The sequence below is a fragment of the Leucoraja erinacea genome, chromosome 1 (assembly GCF_028641065.1).
Source record: "Leucoraja erinacea ecotype New England chromosome 1, Leri_hhj_1, whole genome shotgun sequence".
Taxonomy (NCBI): Eukaryota; Metazoa; Chordata; class Chondrichthyes; order Rajiformes; family Rajidae; genus Leucoraja; species Leucoraja erinaceus.
This window is the reverse complement of record NC_073377.1, coordinates 150621350-150646332: the sequence shown is the minus strand read 5'-3', so window position 1 is coordinate 150646332 and position 24983 is coordinate 150621350. Positions and strand designations below refer to the sequence as shown.

Here is a 24983-nt window from a genome sequence, read left to right as displayed (position 1 = left end):
CTAAACCTTGCATATCCATAAATGTTTCCTCTTGTCCTTCTATAAATCAACCCTTATTTTTGACCTGTCCAAGAGTAATGAAAAAGATGATCTGGAGAAGGTTCCCGACCCTTTCCCACCCCCTGGAGTCTGTGTACGGACTGTTTGTAAGAAAATAATTTTACTGTGCATTTGCATTTCGCACACGTGACAATGAACTATTAAACCATTGACCCGAAACGTTCCCTTTCTCTGTTCTCCTGAGATGCTGCCTGACCGTTCAGTTACTCCAGCACCATGTCTTTTCCAGCAAACTGGCATCTGCAGTTCCTTGTGTCGACCTTGTGTAATATAACCTTTCTGTTCACCCTCTCTGGATCTATTATTGGATTAATTCTAACTTTATTTACCAATTAAATCACTCCGCTGTTCCATTGAAGACAATTACAAATTATAAAATCTTTTGCCTCACCAAAATTCTTCAGCCCTATCATCTTTCTTATAAATCTCTGCAACATTCTTTACTGACAGTTCTCTTGTCCTGGTCTGACAATTAATTCGTGGATCAAACACAATCTCAATGCTCGTTAGTTCTATGCTGTAGTCGATGAAGGCAAGTTCCCATATTTCTATTTCACCACCTTCAGAGATCTGGGATATGCACTCCAAGTCTCCTTTACTTCTCCTGGGATTTGTGATGTATTGCCTTACCTTGTTTTCTCTCCCCATTTTCATTACATTGCATCTGTTTGAACTAAATTCCATTTGTCCATTCACCACTAAAGCTTTAATGCTTCCAGTGACTTTCTTCCCCTCTTTCAACCACACTGCCAATTTTGCTTCACCTGCAAACTTCTGAATCAGACCTAAATTCAAGTTGACATTATGGCAAAATAATATATCAAAACGGGACTTAACACCAAAGCTGTGGAGCCCCACTTCATACAGGCTTCCAGGCACAAAATGTCTGTCGAGCATTACATTTTCCATTCTGCCAATTAGGCATTCACTTGGTGTTTTCTTTAGATCTTTTGGAATATTTATATGTTCTGATCAATCTGCCATGTGAGACCTTGCTAAAATCTATGATGATTCGTTCAGTTTTCCTCATTAATGTTCTCGTTACTTTCATGGAAAGTCTACTCATGCGAGTCACATTCCCGTGACAATTCAAAGCTGCGTGTCCTTCATTATACCTTGGTTTTTTTAAATGATTAACTTTCTGAAAGTGTTATCTGCTAATACTTCACCAAAGGAACGGAGGATCTGAGACCTCAGCAAACAAGTCACCCAAAAGGTTATCTCCTTGACCAATCACTTTGAAGGACCATGAAATTGATAGTGTAATGACTGAGATGAGAATTGTAAATTAGAGTTGCTGAAATCAATGTCACATCAGGTGCAAAAACAAAATTAAAATGGAACTGGAAAATTGGTTTACGACTTGGTAGATTTATAAAAGGAAAAAGGAATTATAAAGGCATGTTTATAAAGGAATGAGACTTCCACCCAGTAGTTGTTAATCACAACTAGAAAGATATATTTGATTGTAATTAATGCCTGCCATGTTAGTTTAGAGTTTAGTTCAGAGCCACAGCGAAGAAACAGGCCCTTTAATCTGCACCAACTAGCGATCCCCGCACATTAACACTACCCGACACACACTAGGGACAATTTACACTTATACTAAGCTAATTTACCTATTAGTAAAAGGTCACACACGGAATTGGCAACATGTAATGAACAAATACAGCAACCCTATGACAGTGACCTATGAACTTCAATAGAAAGGGAGGCAGAGAAATGTCTTTGAAGAGTTAGTAATAAGAAGAGCAAAGCACAAAGTGCTGGAGGAATATAGCAGGCCAGGCGGCATCTGGGTGGAGGAGATGCCATGTCTTCTTGAGACTGTTGGAGTTGAGGGGGTGGGTGGCAGGTGGGAAAGTTGGAAAAGAGATGTAGAGTTGGGATGAAGTCTGGCAAACGATAGGTGATGCGGGTGTTGGGGGGGGGGGGGGGGGGGGGGGGGGGGGGGGGTGAATGGCAGATGGTTGGAGCAGGTCAAAGGAGACCAAAGAGTGTCAGATAAGAAGACAGTGTGGAGTAAAATGCAAAGCCAGAGGGAGGGATATAGTCGGGAGGAGATGGCAGGAGCGCAAAGAGGGGGCTGTAAGATGGAAAAAATAGAAACTATTTTCTCATGGGAGATGAGTGTACGAAGGATGGGAAAGGAGCAGGGTGACTACGGGGGTGGGTGGGAGACAGTGGGAGAAATGGGTGTGCACCAGGGTGGAGGCGTGGGGGCACAGGGAAGTGAGGGAGTGTTACTTGAAATTGGAACATTTAATGTTTATACTGTTGGGTTTAATGTTACCCCAAAGGAATAAGAGACTGCTGAAGATTTCAACATTTGCAGTTGCTTGTGTCTCCAATAGAAAGAGAAACCTGACTGTAAGCTTCAGATATTTATATTTAGAAGGATGAGAGGCTATCTGATAGAAACATATAAAATTCTTAAAGAATTGGACAGGCTGGATGCAGGAATAATGTTCCCGATGTTGGGGGAGTCAGGGGTCACAGCTTAAGAATAAGGGGTAGGCCATTGTGGACTGAGATATGGAAAATATTTTTCACACAGAGAGTTAATCTGTGCAATTCTCTGCCACAGAAGGCAGTGGAGGCCAATTCACTGGATGTTTTGAAGAGAGAGTTAGATTTAGCTCTTAGGGCTAAAGGGATCAAGGGATATGGGGAAAAGGCTGGAACGGAGTACTGATTTTAGATGATCAGCCATGATCACATTGAATGGCAGTGCTGGCTCCAAGGGCTGAATGGCCTATTCCTGCACCTATTTTTCTATGTTTCTAATCCTCTGTTTGTCCATTGCTTGCCTGATTTGTGCATAAATAATGGCACGTGTCATTGATTTAAAGATGACATTCCTTGCAATTTCATGAACAATGAGGTAACTTCTTCCTATTGTCAATGGAATCCAAAAATATCTTCCTGAAGAGGGGCATTTATTTAGCAGAGTGCAATATTAAAGGAAAATATACAAATGGACAAACAGCATCCAATATCTAGAATCACCATTTATCTGAAATATCCTATCTTTGGCCCTTCCCTCAGGAGGCTTTTGCTCAGAGACAATGAGCAGGTGAAAAGAGACCATTTCTTTGATACCAACATACCCATCAAAGTTGTCCATAATTCTAACTTTATTTATCACAACAAAATATTGGACTCCTGCGAACACAGAAACAGTCTTGGGTATTTGAGTCTTTCCTCTATGTCTTCCAGCACTGTACCTACTGTATTCCATAACAATCTGTTGCACCAGTCCTTGCCTTGATTGACTATAATGCCTTGCCATTATATATGAAGCCTTCAATCTTTGCAACTTGTATTCAGCATAAAAGTCAACAACATGTCCTCCTGATATTAAACACTTAAAGCAGAATTTTCTGAAAATTTACTTCAGCTGTTCAGATCCTTTGCTGAGATGTTGACTGGGTTTAGAGGTTTTTCAAGTTTTCCGGAGGTGAACATACACGGGTCGGTCCTGTTGCTTCCAGCAGTGTGGGGACCTCGCATTGTGCGGCATGCAGTGGACCATTTAGATCTTCTGGACTGAGAACATGTGAAGAGATGCCAGGAAACATGGTGCTGCAAGCCGCTGTGATGTTTCAAGTATGAGGAACTGCGAGTTATACTGCGCTGGACTGCAATCCATGCAGCAAGACAATAGCGAGGCACAAACGTACAAATGGACACACATTCCCACAGGTCGAATGAAAGAAAGAGATGAATATCTTCAAGCATCTGCTTCCAACTGTGAAACAGAAGGGGCTGTTCTTGATCTGCGCCAACCAAGTTTTATATCAAAATTAAAGGAAAGATCACCGTGTAACTCAGTAAACTGTCAAACAAGCTACAAGTACAAATTTACAAGGGGTTTCAATGCTACAACACTCACTGAGATGGAAAAGAAATTGGCAACTCCAGCATATCACAAGACATCAGTCATTCACATCCTACATGGACGCAGCTCGAGCTGTGCTTTGGTGAAAGGCAAAACAGTGGTGACACATGCAGGCACAGAATTCGACAGTGAGAGATCATATGAGAGTGAAACACTTGAGAAAACTGGCTCCTGAGAATGTTGCACACTCATTATCTTTCCCCTGCCCCATTTGAGAATGTTAGCATGTGGACCAGCCCAGTCCTTATCCACAACTATTTAAAAGCCAATAGAACTGTTGTACCTGGTCCCAAAAGATGCACCTACTGACAATTTAGTCACTTGTCCCGCCCAGGTCAAGCTTTTCATTCTCCCTTGAACGGCCCTTTACATATTGCCTGAGGTAACTCTCCAGGACACATTTGGCAAATTCGACCCCATCTAAACCTTAGGAACTGTGGCAGTATCAGTATCTATTGGGAAAGTTAAAATACCCGTCTATGGCAAACCTATTAGCTTTGCAGCAATCTGCAATTTCTTAGCATATTTGTTCCTCTAATTCCCATTGACAATTTGGGGCTGAGAATGCAAAAACAACAAGGTGATCATCCCCTTTGTATTTCTCAGCTCTACCCATATAGCCTCACAGGAGAAACTTCAGTTATATCATGTTAAAGAGGGAACTGCAGATGCTGGAGAATCGAAGGTTACACAGAAAAGCTGGAGAAACTCAGCGGGTGCAGCAGCATCTATGGAGCGAAGGAAATAGGCAACGTTTCGGGCCGAAACCCTTCTTCAGAAGGGTTTCGGCCCGAAACGTTGCCTATTTCCTTCGCTCCATAGATGCTGCTGCACCCGCTGAGTTTCTCCAGCTTTTCTGTGTAACCTTCAGTTATATCATGTTGGGTTACTAGCGTGATGTTCTCCTTAATCAATAAGGAAAGTCCTCCTCCACTCTTACCCTCACCTCTATGCCGAATGTAATAACTGGAATATGAAGCTACCAGATTTAGCCTGATCCCTTAGCCAGATTTCCGTAATGACAATAACGCTACACCTTGAGTTCATTGGCCTTGCTTGTCAGACCTCTCACGTTGAAATAAATACAAGTTAAGCCAACTCACTTCCCAGTCTTCAGCCATCTAAATCCTCCAAGATCCCTCGTCTTCTCCACCTCCCTCCCCGCTCTTTCCCAACTCCCGAGGCGCCAAACAAGCGGTTTGCTTTGTTCTTGAGCTACAATCATTGAGCACGTGGAGGGTGTTCCATCACACTCCTGACTTGCGCTTTGTTCTTGTTGGAGGGGCTTTGGGTTGTCACCCACCACAGAATAACCATATAACATATAACAATTACAGCATGGAAACAGGCCATCTCGGCCCTACAGGTCCATGCCGAACAATTATTTTCCCTTAGTCCCACCTGCCTGCACTCATACCATAACCCTCCATTCCCTTCTCATCCATATGCCTATCCAATTTATTTTTAAATGCTACCAACGAACCTGCCTCCACCACTTCCACTGGAAGCTCATTCCACACTGCTACCACTCTCTGAGTAAAGAAGTTCCCCCTCATGTTACCCCTAAACTTCTGTCCCTTAATTCTGAAGTCATGTCCTCTTGTTTGAATCTTCCCTATTCTCAAACGGAAAAGCTTGTCCACATCAACTCTGTCTATCCCTCTCATCATTTTAAAGACCTCTATCGTCCCCCCTTAACCTTTTGCGCTCCAGAGAATAAAGACCTAACTTATTCAACCTATCTCTGTAACTTAGTTGTTGAAACCCAGGCAACATTCTAGTAAATCTCCTCTGTACTCTCTCTATTTTGTTGACATCCTTCCTCAAACTAACTTCCCTCAATGTCCTAGGAAATTGGGCGACCAAAATTGTACACCATACTCCAGATTTGGTCTCACCAATGCCTTGTACAATTTTAACATTACATCCCAGCTTCTATACTCAATGCTCTGATTTATAAAGGCTAGCATACCAAAAGCTTTCTTTACCACCCTGTCTATATGAGATTCCACCTTCAAGGAACTATGCACGGTTATTCCCAGATCCCTCTGTTCAACTGCATTCTTCAATTCCCTACCATTTACCATGTACGTCCTATTTTGATTTGTCCTGCCAAGGTGTAGCACTTCACATTTATCAGCATTAAACTCCATCTGCCATCTTTCAGTCCATTCTTCCAAATGGCCTAAATCACTCTGTAGACTTTGGAAATCCTCTTCATTATCCACAACACCCCCTATCTTGGTACCATCTGCATACTTACTAATCCAATTTACCACACCTTCATCCAGATCATTGATGTACATGACAAACAACAAAGGACCCAACACAGATTCCTGAGGCACCCCACTAGTCACCTGCCTCCAACCCGACAAACAGCCATCCACCATTACCCTCTGGCTTCTCCCATTCAGCCACTGTTGAATCCATCTTGCTACTGCATTTATACCCAACAGTTGAACCTTCTTAACCAACCTTCCATGAAGAACCTTTTCAAAGGCCTTACTAAAGTCCATATAGACAACATCCACTGCTTTACCCTTGTCAATTTCCCTAGTAACCTCTTCAAAAAATTCAAGAAGATTAGTCAAACATGAACTTCCAGGCACAAATCCATGTTGACTGTTCCTAATCAGACCCTGTTTATCCAGATGCTTATATATATTATCTCTAAGTATCTTTTCCATTAATTTGCCCACCACTGAAGTCAAACTAACAGGTCTATAATTGCTAGGTTTACTCATAGAACCCTTTTTAAACAATGGAACAACATGCGCAGTACGCCAATCCTCGGGGACTATTCCCGTTTCTAATGACATTTGAAATATTTCTGTCATAGCCCCGGCTATTTCTACACTAACTTCCCTCAATGTCCTAGGGAATATACTGTCAGGACCTGGAGACTTATCCACTTTTATATTTTTCAAAAGTGTCAGTACTTCTTTTACTTTGAAACTCATAGTATCCGTAGCTACTCTACTAGTTTCCCTTACCTCATATAATTCAATATCCTTCTCCTTGGTGAATACCGAAGAAAATAAATTGTTCAATATCTCCCCCATCTCTTTTGGCTCTGCAGATAGCTGTCCACTCTGTCTCCCCAATGGACCAATTTTATCCCTCGTTATCCTTTTGCTATTAATATAGCTGTAGAAACCCTTTGGATTTACTTTCACCTTACTTGCCAAAGCAACCTCATATCTTCTTTTAGCTTTTCTAATTTCTTTCTTAATTTTTTTTTACATTCTTTATACTCCTCAAGCACCTCATTTACTTCATGCTGCCTATAATTATTGTAGATCTCCCCATTTTTCCAAACAAGATGTCCAATTTCTCTTGAAAATCAGGGCTCTTTCCAAGTTTTACTGTTTCGTTTCAACCGAACAGGAACATAAAGATTCTGTACTCTTAAAATTTCCCCTTTAAATGTCCTCCATTTCTCTTCTACATTCTTCCCATAAAACAAAATGTCCCAGTTCACTCCTTTTAAATCATTTCACATCTCATCAAAGTTAGCCTTTCTTCAATCAAAAATCTCAACCCTAGGTCCAGTTCTGACCCTCTCCATAATTATATTGAAACTAATGGTATTGTGATCACTGGACCCGAAGTACTCCCCAACGCATACCTCCGCCACCTGTCCCGTCTCATTTCCTAACAGGAGGTCCAGCACTGCCCCTCCTCTAGTAGGTACCTCTATGTATTGCTGCAAAAAACTATCCTGCACACATTTTACAAATTCCTAACCATCCAGCCCATTTACAGAATGTGTTTCCCAGTCTATATGTGGAAAGTTGAAATCTCCCACAATCACTACCTTGTGCTTACTATTAATATCTCCTATCTCCTTACATATTTGCTCTTCCAATTCTCGATCCCCATTTGACGGTCTATAATACACCCCTATAAGTGTTGCTACACCTTTCCCACTTCTCAGTTCCACCCAAATAGCCTCCCTAGATGAGCCCTCCAATCTATCCCGCCAAAGCACTGCTGTAATATCTTCCCTGACTAGCAATGCAACACCTCCACCTCTTGCCCCTCCAATTCTATCACACCTGAAGCAACGAAATCCTGGAATATTTAGTTTCCAATCACAGCCCTCCTGCAACCATGTTTCACTGATCGCCACAACATCATACTTCCAGGTGTCTATGCAGACTCTAAGCTCATCCACCTTTCTTACAATGCTCCTAGCATTAAAATATGCACATTTAAGAAACCCCCCCGCCTCTTATTCTCTGTTTATTTCCTTTTTCTTCTTTCTCCTCTTGTGTCCAAGTGCTTCCCATTTCTGCTTCCTGCCTCCCATTCTGTCTACTAGCTTTCGCTATTTGAGTCCCTCGCCCCAACCATTCTAGTTTAAAGTCTCCCCAGTATACCCAATCTCTGGCCTGCTCTTGTAACCACAGTATTTGTGTGGCTGACTCGGAAGACTTTCAAATCCATGGTGAGGTCCAGACTCTCAAATCTATGATGGTCTGGACTCGGCGAACATAATGCCATTGTATATCAAGCAGAGCGGTGAGACTCTCTCTTTATGTTGATCATCGAATGGCACTTTTGTGGTGCGAATGCTCCTTCATTTATAACCCTATGCCTGAATGTGGCCAATGGCTTTCTGCAGGCAAGGATTGACTGCTTCATTTGGATAACAATTTCAAATGGATTTAAAATGTTTCCCTTCATCAGCATCTCAACCCTGGGATTTTGCTGCATGAATTCCTAATGCCCCTGTCCCACTTAGGAAACCTGAACGGAAACCTCTGGAGACTTTGTGCCCCACCCAAGGTTTCCGTGTGGTTCCCGGAGGTTTTTGTCAGTCTCCCTACCTGCTTCCACTACCTGCAACCTCCGGCAACCACCTGCAACCACCGGGAACCGCACGGAAACCTTGGGTGGGGCGCAAAGTCTCCAGAGATTTCCGTTCAGGTTTCCTAAGTGGGACGGGGTCATTAGGCAGTGTACTAGGACTAAACCTCTTCAAATTTGGATGTATCAGCATATATACACATTTGAAGTGGTTTAGGCCTAGGACACTGCCTAATGATTCCAGGCAGCAATATCCTGGGGTTAAGATCATTCGCCTACACAATGACAATCATCTTCCATTGTGAGATATATCATTCCATCTGCTGCCGTGTGATTTCCATGATGTCTTTTAAATTCACTTTAACCAGGGTTCTCAATGCCACAATTGGTCAAATAATGCCTTGATCTGAGGGGGAATTACTCTCACTTCACCTCGTCCCTGGAATTAGAATGGAGTACTTCATTGTCACATGTGACTTGGCATGGTGAGATTCTTTGTTTGCATACCCAATGTATACAAATTGTTGGTTTGGATCATGGCTGTGATATCGTCTGAAGGAGAATGTTCTCATTCAAACCCAAATTAGGCACCAGTGTGCTGGTTATTAGTAAGTGAGTTATCAAGAGGCGTGGAGTACTTTTGACGAATCTTTCCATAACTTTGCTGAATATAAAAAATCATCTCCTAGTGGCGATTTGATAAGCTCCCTCCTGCTTTCTTTTCTTGCTTATTTCTTTTCCTCGCTATCTCTTTTTCCTCCTTTTTATTCACACACTTTAGACTTTCTTTACTATCTCTTTCTTGCTTATTTCTCTCTTTAAAATTTTTTTTTTTTTAATGAAGTTGTAGAGAATGTATTATGTTAACATAATTTTGGGAACCTGTAAAAAGGTATCACTATATTGTACTTCTAATAAAATAAAAAAAAATTTAAAAAAAAGCTTTGCTGATAATTTGTAATTGAATAAATGAACGATAACTAGCAAGATTAGATTTCTGTGAAGGAAAGAGCCGCAGATGCTGGTTTAAATCGAAGGTAGACACAAAATGCTGGAGTAACTCAGCGGGCCAGGCAGCATATAACCATATAACCATATAACAATTACAGCATGGAAACAGTCCATCTCGGCCCTTCTAGTCCGTGCCAAACACGTATTCTCCCCTAGTCCCATCTACCTGCACTCAGACCATAACCCTCCATTCCTTTCCCGTCCATATAACTATCCAATTCATTTTTAAATTATAAAATCGAACCTGCCTCCACCACCTTCACTGGAAGCTCATTCCACACAGCTACCACTCTCTGAGTAAAGAAGTTCCCCCTCATGTTACCCCTAAACTTCTGTCCCTTAATTCTCAAGTCATGTCCTCTTGTTTGAATCTTCCCTACTCTCAGTGGGAAAAGCTTATCCACGTCAACTCTGTCTATCCCTCTCATCATTTTAAAGACCGCTATCAAGTCCCCCCTTAACCTTCTGCGCTCCAAAGAATAAAGACCTAACTTGTTCAACCTTTCTCTGTAACTTAGTTGCTGAAACCCAGGCAACATTCTAGTAAATATCCTCTGTACTCTCTCTATTTTGTTGACATCCGTCCTATAATTAGGCGACCAAAATTGTACACCTTACTCCAGAATTGGCCTCACCAATGCCTTGTACAATTTTAACAGTACATCCCAACTTCTATACTCAATGCTCTGATTTATAAAGGTCAGCACACCAAAAGCTTTCTTTACCACCCTATCTACATGAGATTCCACCTTCAGGGAACTGTGCAGTTATTCCCAGATCCCTCTGTTCAACAGCATTCTTAAATTCCCTACCATTTACCATGTACGTCCTATTTTGATTTGTCCTGCCAAGATGTAGCACCTCACACTTATCCGCATTAAACTCCATCTGCCATCTTTCAACCCACTCTTACAACTGGCATAAATCTCTCTGTAGACTTTGAAAATCTACTTCATTATCCACAACACCACCTATCTTAGTATCATCTGCATACTTACTAATCCAATTTACCACACCATCATCCAGATCATTGTTGTACATGACAAACAACAGTGGACCCATCACAGATCACTAGTCACTGGCCTCCAACCTGACAAACAGCCATCCACCATTACTCTCTGGCATCTCCCATTTAGCCACTGTTGAATCCATCTTGCTACTCCACCATTAATACCCAACAATTGAACCTTCTTAACCAACCTTCCGTGAGGAACCTTGTCAAAGGCCTTACTGAAGTCCATATATACAACATCCACTGCTTTGCCCTCATCAATTTCCCGAGTAACCTCTTCAAAAAATTCAAGAAGATTAGTCAAACATGACCTTCCAGGCACAAATCCATGTTGACTGTTCCTAATCAGACCCTGTTTATCCAGATACTTATATATATTATCTCTAAGTATCGTTTCCATAAATTTGCACACCACTGACGTCAAACTAACAGGTCTAACAGCATCTCTGGAGAGAAGAAATGGGTGATGTTTCGGGTCGAGAACCTTCTTGTTTTTAAAAGAAATTGCACATAGCTGTTCAATTTTTCACACATCGTGGCAAAAAGAGATCCTGACTATCTACCATTCTTACTAAATCTCTGATCTTGACCGCATTTAGCCCACTGTGCTGCGTTTTCCGACAGAACGCCGCAACCTACGGCCGTCATTTTTGGCCTCCTCGCTCAGAGCCTCTCCACTTTACAGGTGCGGATAATTTTTCCCATCGATGAAAAATCAAAGATATATTAATGTTTTTTTTTAAATCACCATTCTCTCTGCTGCCTCTGCTGGAGGGAGGGGGAGGGACTATAAAACCAGGAAGTGGTGTGCCTCACTTAGTCTCTGCAAGATGGATGAAGCCAAGGGTCATGTCTCTCTGAGCTCTGAATAACACTGAACAAATGTCTACACAACTGTGTGTACCCTTAATGTGGTTTGAAATGAAAATATGGTTTGTTTGAAGTAAAAAGGCACTGCCTGCAAATAGTTGGTTGGGTGCTTTGGCTTGAAGTTGAAAGGCGCTACTTACTCCAAATGGTGGCTTGGGAGCTTTGGTTTAAAGTTGAAAGGCACTACTTACTGCAAATGGTGGCTTGGGAGCTTTGGCTTGAAGTTGAAAGGCACTACTTACTGCAAATGGTGGCGGGTGATTTGGCTTGGTTGAAAGGCACTTCTTACTGCAAATGATGGCTTGGGTGCTTTGGTTTGAAGTTGAAAGGCACTACTTACTGCAAATGGTGGCATGAAGTTGAAAGGCACTACTTGCTGCAAATGGTGGCTTGGGTGCTTTGCCTTGAAATTGAAAGGCACTAATTACTGCAAATGATGGCTTGGGTGCTTTGGCTTGAAGTGTAAAGGCACTACTTACTGCAAATGGTGGCTTGGGTACTTTGGCTTGAAGTTGAAATGCACTATTTACTGCAAAAGGTGGCTTGGGAGCTTTGGTTTAAAGTTAAAAGGCACTACTTACTGCAAATGGTGGCTTGGGAGCTTTGGCTTGAAGTTAAAAAAAACACCATTCTCTCAGCTGCACCTGCTGGAGGGAGGGGAGGGACTATAAAACCAGGAAGTGGTGTGCCTCACTCATTCTCTGCAAGATGGATGAAGTCAAGGGTCACGTCTCTATGAGCTCTGAATAACACTGAACAAATGTCTACACAATTGTGAGTACCATTAATGTGGTTTGAAAATGAAAATATGGTTTGTTTGAAGTAAAAGGCACTACCTGCAAATGGTTGTTTGGGTGCTTTGGCGTGAAGTTGAAAGGCACTACTTACTGCAAATGGTGGCTCGGGAGCTTTGGATTGGAATTGAAAGGCATTTCTTACTACAAATGGTGGCTTGGGTGCTTTGGTTTGAAGTTGAAAGGCACTACTTACTGCAAATGGTGGCATTAAGTTGAAAGGCACTACTTACTGCAAATGGCTGCTTTGGCTTGAAGTTGACTACTTACTGCAAATGGCTTTGGGTACTTTGGCTTGAAGTTAAAAGGCACTACTGCAAATGCACTTACTTCCTGTTTGCACTCTATATTGATTTAAGATAAAATGCTACCACTTACGGCTGTTATCCCCCCTCTCCTCAGTGTTATCAGTGTTTAAAAAATGTTGAGAATCTCTCTCCTGTCAATCACGCCTTGAAAGCCTCACCTTTTCTGGTGGGAGGCGGAGGGATTATAAAACCCAGAAGTGTGGGTGTGGCTCAGTCTCTGCATGATGGGAGAGGGAGAGGTCATGACTTTGTCTGAGCTGTGAATCAACTGAACACACTGAATGTCTACTGAACTGTGAGTTTGGTTTTTTGTGTGGTTTTATGGTGGTTTCACCCTGCATGATATGGTATGAAGCTGCATTTGAATTTGGTGGCCTTGCACCCTGCTTGAAGTGGAATTAAACTGCACTTGAATTTGGCGGCCTTGCACCCTGCTGAAAGTGGTATGAAACTGCACTTGAATTTGGTGGCCTTGCATCCAGCTTGAAGTGGTATGAAACTGCACTTGAATTTGGTGGCCTTGCACCCTGCTTGAAGTGGTTGGAAATTGCACTTGAATTCAGTGGCCTTGCACCCTGCTCATAGTGGTAAGAAACTGCACTTGAATTTGGTGGCCTTGCACCCTGCTTGAAATGATAGGAACATGGAATTAAATTTGGCGGCCTTGCACCCTGCTTGAAATGTAATTTCAAGGAATAGTCACGAGTCAACTGCCAGCCCACCAGCCGTTAGTTAGCTGCCAGCAGATCAGGCTTGAGGGACTCAGCTGCCACCCCAAGAACCCATACCAGCACTCCAGAAAGCCCCCCCCCCCACTGACCACCAATATTGGAATTGGTGGAGAGGTGGAATATTGCGTCGGGGGACCAGCCCTCCCGTGTGAACATGGGACCCAATGTGTCCCACTTAATCTAGTACTGTATAAAATCATGAGAGGAATAGATCAGGTGGATGCACAGAATCTCCTGCCCAGAGAAGGTGAATCGAAGACCCGAGGACATAGATTTAAGTTGAAGGGGAGAAGATTTAATAGGAATCTGAGGGGTAACTTGTTCACACAAAGGGTGGTGGGCATATGCAACAAGCTGCCAGAGGAGGTAGTTGAGGCAGGGACTATCCCAACGTTTAAGGTGGGATTAGTGTAGCTCGTACATGTTGGTGGGTGTGGGCAAGTTGGACCGAAGGGCCTGTGTCCATACTGTATCACTCTACCTTATAATCTCATACACTTCCATTACATTATCCTTCAGCCTTGTTTGTTCCAGAGAAAATAAGCCCAGCCCATCCAATCTTACCCCCAAACTAAAGTTTTCCAATTATGATGAGTTTCCTCTGTACACTATTCAATGCAGCCATGTCCTTCCTTTGTGTGGTAATCAGAAATGCACTCAATATTCCATTGTGAAAATTGTTCAAATGAAACTTACTAAATGCTTAATGTTTATATTTAATTCTCTTGATATCATTTGCTGGAAATGTCATTGTATTTACTTTAATGCCTCAAATGACTGTTTGGTTAATGTAGTTGGATGCAGAAGGGTTAATGGATTTGTATGTGTGTGAAATGATCTCTGAATGTAGTTGTGTAACCTTTGAGCAAGACATCCTGTAATTCAATCAATAAACAAATTTCATTCAGCCAAATTTAGAAAGTGGCACTGAGGGGAAATGGATTTTAACTCCAACTGATTTGATCTTGCATCAATTCACATGTCACCAGTTGAAATAAAACAAAGCACCCACTCTTGAACTTCTACAAAGTTTTTCTCCAAAGTTTTATGCCTTCAAAATAATGCATCAGAACAACTTTCAATATTGATGCGAAATTGCTCACCAGTGCCCGAATAATACTTAGTGCAGTTTCCATACTCAATGTCTTCCTCTTTAACATCAAATTGTGGTAATGCAATTTTCTCCATCTGTACAGGGTCCTTAGATTGCCAATTGAACTTGAGGTCTTCTGTGGTGTAGCCAACTGAGAAGGAAGGTGCACATAATTAACAAAAGTGGATGCAGGTGCAGGAAATGTGATTAAAACAAAACTGTAATTTTGTTGGCTGCAATAATGGCAAATCATTGGTCGGCTGCACCTCCTGTTTCTCCTTTCCATGCATTTGTCAATCTTTTCTATTTACTCAAGTCAAACAGTTTTACCTGGTTTAGGTGGGCACCATAGCTTTGCACTGTAGGTCTAGGCTATGGGGGCCATGATATTGGGTATTCTTACAGTGGAGATTGATTGTGTTTTGTTTAGTAAAGGTGCCAAAGGTTTTGGGGAGAATGGGGTTGATAGGGAAAAATAGATCAGCCATGATTGAATGGTGGCGTTGGCTCGATGGGGGGAATGGTCTAATTCTGCTCCTATGTCGTATAGTCTTACAGTCTTCTAGAACTTAGCTATTGCTAACAGATTACTCTGATAGGGTTGCAATGTACAGATGAGTCATTCTAAATCATTGCACAGACCACAGCTTAGAAACTATTCCAGAACACGTTTCCTTTTTTGCATTTACCCTTCCCCTCCCCGTCCCTCCCTCGCCTTCTACCCCATTAGACTTCACATTCATGCATTTCCAAAACTCCCCATAGGACAACACTACAAAGCATCTACTCCTCTCCTCCCCTTCCAATATAGAAACATAAACCTATGGCATAATCCGGTTCCTCTATTTCCACTCTCCCTTTCACAGCATCTTGCAGTGCAACGACAGGACACATCCCCTTTCACCTCCTCTTTCCCACTTTACAGGGCTTGAGCACTTTTCAGATGATGCGCTGCACTGATGTAGTTGTACATCTTTTCTTACTTGATTTTACACACATCTATACGATCTATAAGGACGCTCTCCATCCTTACCGCTGAAGATGCTACAATGAAGTTCAATATAAGCGTAAAGAACATCTGTGCAGTGTTGAAACGGGCCCTTTGGCCCAACTTGCCCACGCCAGCCAATATGGCCCAGCTGCACCAGTCCCACCTGCCCGCGTTTATCATGTCAGAAACTGAATATTTTCAGCATTGTTTAAGAAGGAACCCATGCAAATGCTGGAAAAATCGAAAGCAGATAAAAACCTGGAGATAACTCTGGCCCTCGATTCGGGTAAGGCAGCATCTACCTGTGAAATCAGGCGACTGTGGTAGGCAATGGTCTCTGGTCCGAGACCCAACTACGGGTGCTCTCTCTATGGGGTTTGTATGTTTTCCCCGTGACCGAGGTGGGTTTTCTCAGTTTCCTCCCTTAATCCAAAGACGTACAGGTTTGTAGGTTAATTGGGTTGGCATACTTGTGTAAAATTGTCCCTAGTGTGTGTATGTTAGTGTTAAAGTGTGGGGATCGCTGGTCGGCACAGACTCAGCGGGCCGAAGGGCCTGTTTCGGCACTATCTCTAAACTAAACTAAACTAAACGAAACTAAACGAAAACCTGATCTATTCCTTACTTGATTTTACACACATCTATACGATCTATAAGGATGCTCTCCATCCTTACCGCTGAAGATGCTACAATGAAGTTCAATATAAGCTTAAAGAACATCTTCTGAATAGGCCCATTTCAATTGGCTAAATTCAAGCGTGAATTCTATCATGTCCGAAACTGAATATTTTCAGCATTGTTTAAGAAGGAACTGCAAATGCTGGAAAAATCGAAAGCAGATAAAAAGCTGGAGAAACTCAGCGGGTAAGGCAGCATCTAAGGTGAAAAGGAGTAGGCAATGTCTCTGGTCGAGACCCTTATTCAGACTGATGTCGGGGGGGCGGGGGCAAAATCCTATTCTGAATCTGACCTTTCTGTCCTGGGCCTCCTCCATTGCCAGAGTGAGGCCCAGCGCAAATTGGAGGAACAGCACCTCATATTTTGCTTGGGTAGTTTACACCCCAGCAATATCAACATTAACTTCTCTAATTTCAAGTAGTCCTTGCTTTCTCTTCATCTTTCCCCTCCCCCTCCCAGCTCTCCCACAGCCCAGTGTCTCTGCCATTTTCAGCATTGTTACTATTTAAAAATAAATCAGTTAATGATTCTGTTTCTTCCATATCCTTATCATCTGGATTGATTTTCTTTGGTTTATTTGCTTAAAAAGTTAGCCGTTCACCTCTATTTTGTTTTACTAACTTCCTGCCTTCCACCTTATCACTGGCCATTAACTTTCCGTACCTTGCAATATCCTACACACTACGGACAATTTACAATCTTTACTGAAGCCAACTAACCTGCACACCACCTCTCAAAACATGGGGGGGGACGTGTCCTCTCTGCCACCCCCCCCCCCCCCCCGGGTTTTACGCCACTGCGTTTGGAGTGTGGGAGGAAACAGGAGGAAACTGGAGCACCTGGGGAAAACCTACACGGTCACGGGGAGAACGTACAAACTCCTTACAGACAGCATCCGTAGTGACCGAACTCGGGTCTCTGGTGTTGTGAGGCAGCAACTCTATTCATAGCAAAAGGATTTGAGTATAGGAGCAGGGAGGTTCTACTGCAGTTGTACTACACCTGGAGTATTGTGTACAGTTTTGGTCTCCTAATCTGAGGAAGGACATTCGTGCCATAGAGGGAGAACAGAGAAGGTTCACCAGACTGATTCCTGGGATGTCAGGACTTTCATATGAAGAAAGACTGGTTAGACTCGGCTTGTACTCACTAGAATTTAGAAGATTGAGGGGGGGGATCTTATAGAAACTTATAAAATTCTTAAGGGGTTGGACAGGCTAGATGCAGATAGATTGTTCCCAATGTTGGGAAAGTCCAGAACAAGGGGTCACAGTTTAAGGATAAAGGGGAAATCGTTTAGGACTGAGATGAGAAAAACATTTTTTACCCAGAGAGTGGAGAATCTCTGGAATTCTCTGCCACAGAATGTAGTTGAGGCCAGTTCATTGGCTATATTTAAGAGGGAGTTAGATGTGGCCTTGTGGCTAAAGGGATCAGGGGGTATGGAGAGAAATCAGGTACAGAATACCTGGTTGGATGATCAGCCATGATCATATTGAATGGCGGTGTAGGCTCGAAGGGCCGAATGGCCTACTCCTGCACCTATTTTCTATGTTTCTATGTTTACCGCTGCGCCGCCCCAGTTTTCTTAAAACTGTTTATCCCTAACGTTTCCCAGTTATGATAAAAGGTCTCTGGCAGTAAAATGTTAACTCTATTTCTCACTTCATTGAGCCTGGTCTGCTGGGTACTTTGAGCATTTTCTGCTTTTATTTCAGTTTCACAACATTGGCAGCGTAGAACCTCCACACACCTGCAACACATTGTTGTGGCTGAGACCCAGCATACCAGAGGACAAATGATTAGACATATTATATCCCTTACATCACTTTTTGTTTTAATGAGGTGGTGCTGGAGCCAACAGGAGGCCTTATCAAAAATGTTTCGTTGCCATGAGGGGAGGTGGGAGTGGGTTTCAGTGGAAATAGAGAGTGTAGCAAAATGTGCTTTATTTTCAATTCTGCCATTTATCCTTCACATTATTTTTGCAATTTCTGTTTTTGTCAAATTTATTATTAATTTATAAGCCACCACATTTTTGTACTCTTTAACTTACTGGTTTGTGGCAATTCTTCTGCAAACATAGTAACATTTAAATAAATTGTCATATTTGGGACATTGGTGGTGCTGGAGTGTAATATTTTCCAGACTATTTGATGTTATTCATTAATTTTACAATACATTTTTTTTTTTTTTTTAAATGCCACCCAGGATTATGATGAAATCAGCAATGCCCAGCTTGATTTGGGAACAGCTTTTCCCAAGACCACAAGTACTGCAGAGAGATGTGGCCCAGTCCATCGCACAGACCAGACTCTCCACTAATGACTCCATTTGCACTTCACACTGCCTCAAAAAAAGCAGCAAACATAATCAAAGACTTGTCCCATCCTAGTTATTCCCTTTTCTACTCACTCCCTTCGGGCAGAGGATACAGAAGCTTGAATGCGTGCACCAACATGCTCAGGAAGAGTTTCTTCCCCTCTGTAATAAGGTTCTGAACAGTCCTTCCATAAGCTAAGGTACTGTCTGACTCAACTCTACCCCACTGGGGACATTGAACTGTCTATGGAACGGGCGCACTATAATGCTGAGAACTATATTCTGCACCCTGTATCATCCCCTTTGCTCTACCTATTGCACTTGAAGTTGACGATTGTATATCTGATCTGAGATATAGCACAATTTTGACGATACCCTGATACTCGTGACAATGACAAACTTAAACATAACCTATGTAGTTTCAGGGGAACAAGAAACGGGACCCCAGAGAGTTTTGAGAGATCATTGGGTCTAAGGAGTGCACAGGGACTGGTGAATCTTGGGGGATTGCAGGGAATGGTGAGTCTCTAGGGAGATGGGGACAAGGGACCTCAGGTCTTGGGGCAATTTGGGATCTGGTGTTCCCTGGAGTCTTGGGGCAGTGGAGGAACTGAGGCCCTAGTGTGTCTGGAGGGTGTATGGGAACCAGGGATCTGGACAGCCTAGTGTGGGGGGGTGTGTGAATTGGGGACCGGGGTGAGTCTCGAGAGTGCAGGCGATTGTGTGTCAAGGCGCCATCGTTAACATTACCTGGTGTCAACAAGGGATTGCAGAGGCTGGAATCTCAAGATCTGATGAGCACATTGCTAAAGCATGGGGAATTCTGGATGGATGGATAGATGCATAGCAAATTATTTTATTTTCAGCATTTCTTCTAAGCATTGTATCGTTTTCTATATCCAAAATATTACTAGTGACATTTTTCTCGCTCTACAAAATGTGGAGTTTTAAAATCAGAAGCAAGAAAGACTGTGTAACCAGAAAGGAGCCTACAAAACTTAACAAAATACAATTTTTTTCCAAGTTTTCAATCCAATTTATTCCACAGAGATTTTCTTATTGAAATGTACAAAGTGGTTATGGGTTATGACAGGGGAAAAGTAGGGAGAATATTTTTTGTTCTGGTTTGGTCATTTAGAACTTGAGACCATGATCTCAAAATAAAATGTGAAAGGGAAAATAGGAATCTGAGTGGTAACTTTTTCACACAAAGGCTGGTGGGGTACGGAACATGCTGCCAGAGGAGGTAGTTGAGGCTGGGACTATCCCATCATTTAAGAAACAGTTAGATAGGTACATGGATAGGACAGGTTTGGAGGGATATGGACCAAACGCAGGCAGGTGAGACTAGTGTAGCTGGGCAATGCTGGCCAGTGTGGGGAAGTTGAGCTGAAGGGCCTGATTCCACACTGTATCATTCTATGAATCTATGTATCATTTAGGATACAAACCAAGGGAAATTTCTTCATCTGGTGACTTTCATAATTCTTTACCCAAAACGTCTCTGGAGGCTCAGTTGCTGAATATATTCAGGAAAGAACTTGACAGGTTTTTACATGTTCAGGGAATCAAAGGATTGAAGGTTAGTGCAAGAAAGTCGCACAAAGGCAAATTATTGAAGTGATCTCATTGAACAAAGAGCAGGTACCAAGTGTTGTGCGGACTGCTCGTTTTATTTTATTAACGTCTTACATTACACTGACCTAAAATGTCCCTCTTTTTGTTACAGATAACCGATGCAAATTGACAATTGTTAATTAGTTGTTTTAATGACACACCATTTGCCCAAATGTATCATGTGTTTGGTAGGTATTTAACATCATGTTACTTTGCATACTAATACCAACATGGACAGATGAATGACCAGAAATATAAATGTAGATTGAAAGCCCTGCAGATGCTGGAAATTTGAAAGTTAAGCCCGTCCCACTTTCACAACCTAACACAACATAGCCCCAGTCCCACTTTCACAACCTAATTCGCGACCTCTGACGACCTTAAACGACCTTAAATGACCTTAAAAAAACATGGTCGCGGCAACCTACCACCCCCTACAACCTTCCACGACTATGTGTACGACCTCCCACGACTATGTTGAAGACCTCCTTCGACCTCCTTCGACTATGTTGAAGACTGGCTTCGACCATGTACGTTTTACTGCTGTTTGAAGTAGCCTTTTTGCTTCAGCAGCCTTTTAAGGAAAGGCAGAAGGGGAAGAGCAAGATTGACGAGGAAGCACAAGAAGAGGTCTCAATGGGTGAATGGAGATGAGGTGATGGACTGTCCTAGTACACCAGATGACTGGAAGAGAGTGGCGCTGGGCTTTGACAAGATGGAACTTTAAGCACACATGTGGGGCAGTGGATGGCAAGCATGCCATTCTTGTCCCTGTCCCTGTCCATGTCATTTTCCTTTTCGTACAGGATGGCATTCTGCTGGAACCATTCCTCAAGGTCCCCCTCCTGCTGCCTGGTGAAGGTGTAGGGCATAACCTTCCTCCAGCCCTCCCTCACCACCAATGGGGCATCTGCCTCTGATGCTGTGTCAGACACAGGAGAAAGGGCTGCTTTGCTGCCTTCAAATGAGGCAGTGAAGGATGGGGTGGTGGTGGGGACATATACTACCACCCTGGTCTCCTCCTCCAGGGGTCTCTCATGCAGGGCTACCTCCTCCTGCACTATCACCTCCTGTGGCATCACCTCCTGCCACTCCTCCTCCTGGGTGGGCAACACCTGCATGGCAGCTTTTTTTTAGGGTTGTGCCCTCCCCCCCCCTGTGCTGCTGCCTTTTTGGTGCCATCTCCAAAACACAAGTCTCCTCTCCAAAAAACTCTCCAGCTATGAATGAACATGCCCTGGAGTGACAGAGGTGATGTTCTGCTGTTTAAATTACATTTTTTTTCTACTGACCTTTTTTTCCACCCCAAAGCTATTACCTTTGACTGCCTCCGACCACCTACGACTACCTACTACTAGCATCCCAACCTGCTACGACCTACCTACAACCGACCTACAACCTACCTACGAGTAAAAAGTATAGATTTTTCCCATGCCGACCTTTTTTTTTACTCATGGACATTTTTTATCACGCTAGAAAAAACGTCGCAACCTACTTGATGCCACGAGTACCTACAACAAGCATCACGACCTGCTACGACCTACCTATGACCTCCTACGACCTTGTGGCGACCATGCTGCGAGTATGAGTCAAGGGCAAACTTGGCAGAGGTCGTGAATTAGGTCGTGAAAGTGGGACAGACACTTTATCAACCTTAAACTCTGCTCTCTCTTCATGATGTTGTATGGCCTGCAACATATATTAGCACCATTTCTACATTTAAGTCCATTGCTAGTTTACAGGGTAAGGATAAGAAAATAATTTCATTCTATCAACAGAAAAAAAAAACAATGGGTACTCATAAGAATTATTTTCCTCTTATAATTCCAATTAATTTATCTGGAATAGGTCTGCGCAACTATAAGAATAGCACATAAATGTCCTAAGAGCACACTGCATTCAGGTATTATTTTATCGCATAAATCAATAATTTATTTCACTGTCAGGTTTACAAAATAAATTAATTATAAATTCAGATTTTAAAAGAAAAATCTCCCAGATTTCCCATCTTGTCAAAGAAGGCAAAGCGTATTAGTTTTCAGCTCCAAGAATAGCTGAAGTTCTCTGGAGACTACAAGTTGCCATGGGAATAAAGGTTGTGATATCTCAGGATTATTGGAACCAAAGTCCACTTCAGAGCTTACCTGACATTTACACCTGCATCGTTCCATGAGGGATCATTAAACTGTGACTAATGTCAAGGTAATATTCATATTCTGGCATGGATGCTCACAGATCAGCAGCTAATTATACATGCTGACCACACTTTCATTCCAGGGAACGTGATCAATCAACAGTTGGCAGTTCACTGCTCTCGTTCTTAGTTAAAATCATCGCTTCTGACTGAACATTTCCTTTCCCCTTAACCACAGAAAGCACTGCTTTTGAAACATGAGATCTTAAAAGCTGACTTAGAGCCAACAACACCCCTCTGTATATCTGCAGACTGAACTATCAGTCAAAACATCTATGCTGAAGTAAATAGTCAAAAAACCTACAGCTCTCCAGCTGAATCTTGCACCGTTGCGTATCCATGGGAAACAGAGTCAAATCAAGGAGGCACGAAAGTGTTATTGACAACCTGAAATATGAAAGAGAACAGCAAACATTACCCACTTTTGAAAGTTAGAAGAAGAGAACACTTTAAGCAAATGTAGTCACTGACATCCTCGCATGTCAAAGAGATTTAATCTTACCTCATGCTGAGCAGCACATCACCGTTCCGGAATATGAAGAGTAGGATGTTTTCCTGTGTCACATCGTGAAAATTTGCACTCTTTTCATTTGCAAAAAATAAATCTGGCTTCCACAAGCATTTGAACATAGTTGGATCCACAGTCAGTGTGTCTGAACCGTTGAAATCATTTGGAAGTTTAAGCCTTGGATCATTCCATCTTTGTCTGAGGAATATATTCACTCGATAGTCCTATCAAGACAGAATCTTTCAGTAAGGGTTGATGCACATGACAGACACAAAGTAAAGGATATCAAGAAGTAAAAACTATAAAGCACAAAATCAAAAATCAAATCAAAATGCTGGGAATGTACCGTAAATTAATCAGAAGCTGTAAAAAGATTAAGGGTGGAACTGTGCATTCAATTTAAAGAAATGTCAATAGTTTTATTAATAATTATACTGGCATCCATTTCAATGCAAATTTTATAAATTTATTGATTATATTGGGTGCATCCAGGATTATATGCAATCTCTACCATTGCATTCAATTGTCATTTAAAGTGTTAACTGAATGCTCTTACTTGAAGAGAACTTCAATTATTACATTAGGAAGAGAACTTTTGACCTACAGTTAGCATTCTTGTCTTTGACAGGGAAGGTTTAAGGCAAGCTCCAGACAACTTGGTGATGTCAACCAGAATATGCGGTTGAACTTTTGTCCTTCTGTTCTTTGGGGGTCAGGAAATAATGGGGAGTCAATTGGTATCGGTCAGCGGTGCCTGCTTCAAGTGGTCCACAATCAGCTGTGGCCTGTGCAAGCTCTAATTGTCAACGTGACATTGTGGTTAAAAAGGATCAAAGAATATAATCCTTTTAATTCTTTTTTGAAAAGTTATCCTCCCATCCTCCAACCTATGCCTCGCACTTGTCATTCTGGATCTCGTTCCGAGAGGTTGACCCCTCCATTGCATGACTAGGAGTACAGCCAGTAGAACCCATTTTGCAAAAGTCTAGACTAATAATTCATTTTCTCATTTTCATTTAGCTCATGTTCGCTTTGAGCCTGTCTTTAAAACAATCTAGCACCACAGAGCCTGTAAACAGACTGGCTTAAAATCTTACTGGAGTATACATAGACACATAGAAATGTAGAAAATAAGTGCAGGAGTAGACCATTCGGCCTTTCGAGCCAGCATTGTCATTCAATATGATCATGGCTGATCATCCAAAATCAGTACCTCGTTTCTGCTTTCTCCCCATATCCCTTGATTCCATTAGCGCTAAGAGCTAAATCTACTGTAACTCCCTCTTGAATCTATCCAGTGAATTGTCCTCCACTGCCTTCTGTGGCAGGTGAAAAATATTTTCCTCATCTCAGTCCTAAATGTTCTACCCCTTATTCTTAAACTGTGACCCCTGGTTCTGGACACCCCCAACATCGGGACCATTCTTCCTGCATCTAGCCTGTCAAATCCTTTAAGAATTTTATATTTTATAATTTTAAGAAGTTTCTATAAGATCCCCTCTCATCTTTCTAAATTCTAGTGAATATAAGTCCATATAAGTCCATATAAATTCCAGTCAATCCGTTCTTTCATCATATGTCAGTCCGGCCATCCCAGGTATTAACCTGGTGAACATATGCTGCATTCCCTCAATAGCAAGAATGTCCTTCCTCTTATTAGATTACAAAACTGCACACAATGACTGATGTACAAGGCCACCCTGGTCTCATTGCACCTCCCCTTTTCCTAATCTGGCACCATTCAGATAATAATCTGCCTTCTTGCTTTTGCCACCAAAGTGGATAACATGCACCATGATGGCCAAGTACTGCCCTGCTCTTCATTTCCATATTGCTTGGTGGAAGTATTTATGCCTCATAGTTAAAGGAATTGTGGTCTGTTCCCAGCAAAATAGTCCATTGGCCATTCCTATTTGAATAAAGACCTCTTGTGCAAGTAAAATTAAATGGTGGCACTATAATTGGAACGTTCTGAACAAGTGTGGTCTCCTAAACCTAAGCAAGGATATGGCTGCAGTATGGGAGGAGCAGATGTCCAACAAATGTTGATCAGAATGATCCAAGTCATATTGGGCTGGGTG

General features: G+C 42.3%; 1 protein-coding gene across 1 annotated transcript in view; it reads right to left on the bottom strand.

Annotated features, from left to right (window-relative positions):
* glrbb (glycine receptor, beta b) overlaps positions 1-24983 on the bottom strand; it is a 141030-nt gene that overhangs the window by 37988 nt on the left and 78059 nt on the right. Inside the window, exons 5-7 of the mRNA XM_055645745.1 lie at positions 22897-23126; positions 22699-22781; positions 14603-14743 (exon numbers count right to left, since the gene is read on the bottom strand). Coding sequence (XP_055501720.1) covers positions 14603-14743; positions 22699-22781; positions 22897-23126 — 454 coding nt within the window. The remainder of the gene's footprint in view (positions 1-14602; positions 14744-22698; positions 22782-22896; positions 23127-24983) is intronic.